The sequence below is a fragment of the Aplysia californica genome, unplaced genomic scaffold (assembly GCF_000002075.1).
Source record: "Aplysia californica isolate F4 #8 unplaced genomic scaffold, AplCal3.0 scaffold00411, whole genome shotgun sequence".
NCBI classification, from domain to species: domain Eukaryota; kingdom Metazoa; phylum Mollusca; class Gastropoda; order Aplysiida; family Aplysiidae; genus Aplysia; species Aplysia californica.
The window spans coordinates 17,392-20,265 of NW_004797681.1; the positions used below are offsets into that span (position 1 = coordinate 17,392).

Genomic DNA, 2,874 nt, shown 5'->3' on the forward strand with positions numbered 1-2,874 from the left:
ACAACCACACAATTCAACCCTCCCCTTCCCCCTTACAACTCCCCTCCCCCGCCGCAATTTTTTTTAAAAAATGCAACCGTTTCCTTTACCCTCATACGCTCTCAACAACCCTACCCCTCCTCGATCCCAACAATGTTGTCAAGTTGTATAGCACGTAAAAATTGTTTTGTCAAGTCTCTTCCCAATCTTTTCTCCCCGCACTTTCTTTTAAGAAATAGAAGATAAAATGAATGAATAAATTCATTAGTTAATTGATTATAAAGAAAGAAAGAAATTTTAAAAAAACATAAATAAATAAATAAATAAATAAATAAATAAATACATAAATTAAATGTCATGCTTATTCTTGTCAAGTTTTTTCACGATCTCCTCTCCTGGGTTTTTTTCCCCATTACTCCTCCTTCCCTCTTGTCTCTCATCATTGTTGTCAAGTAGTACATCATCATGTGGCACTCTTCACAACCAACCTCCTTCCCTCACTATTTCCTTCACATCCCCTCTCCCACCGACCCCTTCCCTTCCATCCACCCCTCCCCCCATTCTCCCTCTAGTTGTCTCACTTCAAGGGAGTCAACGTCCAGACATCTTTCATGTTCTTGACTATCGGAATCGTCCCCCTTCTCGTGTCCACCATCGCCTTCCTGCCCAAGACCTGTGTTCCCTGGCCTCTCCCGGATGACTACGGAAAACGTCGGAACCAATCACTTGACGAGGCCATGCTCCGGAAACAGAGGACTTGGCAGAGGAGGATGTCGGGTAAGGACCTCTCAGGTCATTAGGTCATTGTCTCAAACGTCTGACGTCACTGGGCCGTGTCATAAAGTCCCCAAGCGTCACTATATCGTGTGGCCAGACGTCATTTTTTTATGGTATGCCATATTGTGGTCAAGCGTCACTACAATGTCATGTGTTCATACGTCATTTTGGCAGATGACCAGACGTCATTCTTTTATGTCACGTTATATTGTGGCCAAGCGTCACTTTGTCATGTGGTTATACGTCATTCTGGCAGGTGGTCTGGCGTCTTTCTTCTATGTCATATCGCCAGACGTCAGTCTATCATGTCATATTGTCAGATGTCAATATGTCATGGCACGTCACGTCATCAGATATCTTTGTGAGGTCTCATAATACGATCTGATCATAAGGCCTATTGTTGTTAAGTCCCGATTGTGAACATATTGTTGTCACGTTTTATGTCATGTGATCGTATTGTTGGCAAGTTTTAAGTCATGTGATCATATCAAGCCACAAGACCATTTTTTGACCAGTCTTGTGTCGTATCATCAGATATTGCCAAGTTCCATGTCACGAGACCATATTATTGTCAAATCTTTTGTTGTGTGATCATATTATTGTTGTCAAGATCTATACCATGTGGCCATGTTATTATCAATTTTTATGTTAAGTGACTATATTTGTGTCCAAGCCTTTATCGCCCTTACACATATTTTTGCGGGTCAAATCTTAGATTATGTCTCTTCCCAATCTCTTTTCCTCGCTTTTCCGTTCACATATCGCCAATAATAGGCTTTTTTTAAAAGCAGCCTACTTAAAATAAAATAACTTGCAAATACTCACCCTCCCCCCTTTAAAAAAACTAACAAAACCTAATTCTTTTCAACTTGTCGAAATGGAATGCATTTCCAGACAGGGTATTGATTCCTCTTTGTGGCGTAATCTGCTTCTCTGCATATCTTTGTTTTTACTCCAATGGATACAATCTTAAGGCAAATGTTTGGAGAGAAGTTCAACTTTCAGGTTATTTCCTTGGGCGTTATCTAAAACTTAGGAAAACGTGAGAGTCAAAAATAATTTGAAGAAAAGACAGAATTATGGGTAAGAGATTGGATTACGGGAAAAGGGGAAAAATTATGGTGAAGCTTCCTCTTCCTCTGGAGAACACATAGAATGGAAGAAGTTAAATGAAGAAGAAAGATTACGGGCGGAACCGAGAGAAAATGGAAAGAAAGAAAGACGGGTGAGGACAGAAAGTAAAACAGAACATAAAGATTGGATCAAGGATTTTTATGGAAAAGCAGAGACGGAAAAGACGGAAAGAAAGAAGGAATGACAAAAGAACAAAAAAGTTAACTTGATGTGAGGGAAGAGAAGAAAAAGGACGGGGGAGAGAGAAGAGGGAAATACCATAGCAATACATATCATATGAAATATCGTGGCGAAATCAGGCTCTCGTCAAAACATTGAAATTGAAGAAAACGGCATTTTCCCGCTGGTTTGAAAATTTTTATCGAATTTATGTTTGTTTGTAATTTGTTTGATTTTTTGCTGTTTTTGTTTGTTTTGTTGCTGTTTTTTTTTTTGTTTTTTTTTTGGTTTTGTTGGGGGGTTTTGGGGAGGGGGGGTTTAAGGGAGTTGGTTCAACAGCTTATACGTCCATCTAAAGATACATTTCCGAGTAGATTTTACTGAAAATCGTTTAGAAAAGGCGCAAAAATGTAATTTTTGGTTTCCAAAGACTGTCAAGTTATGGAAGTCACCAAACTTTGGCGGCCGTTCTTGCGGTAATTTTACTTCTGAAATCAGGCATCCCCTACCTCTTTTAATCGCAAATATCTCGACCTATATTCAACATACATATGTAGATGGGTATTTTTTTTTCACCTTAAGCAAGCAAATGAATAGTTTAAGATGATATCAATAACTCCATATGCCCAGAATTTGACAAGCGCCAAATTCCACAGCACAGTGACACATATGGCTGAATAGCTGTAACTTGCTTATAAAATCGGCGTCTTTTTTTTTTATAGCAGAGGGTTTTACGGCGCTCGCAACAGCATAACGTCCTATGAGCGCCAAGGGGTGGGTGTCAACAGAGAAGTGTTTACAGGGAATCAGACTTAGACTGCTCAC

At 39.6% G+C, this 2,874-nt stretch overlaps 1 protein-coding gene across 1 annotated transcript in view; it reads left to right on the forward strand.

Annotated features, from left to right (window-relative positions):
- The window catches only part of LOC118478195 (solute carrier family 43 member 3-like), a 17,887-nt gene extending 17,061 nt beyond the window's left edge, over nt 1-826 (forward strand). The window contains exon 3 of the mRNA XM_035971284.1: nt 552-826. Coding sequence (XP_035827177.1) covers nt 552-779 — 228 coding nt within the window. The 3' untranslated portion in view covers nt 780-826. The remainder of the gene's footprint in view (nt 1-551) is intronic.
- The last annotated feature ends 2,048 nt before the right edge of the window (nt 827-2,874 follow it).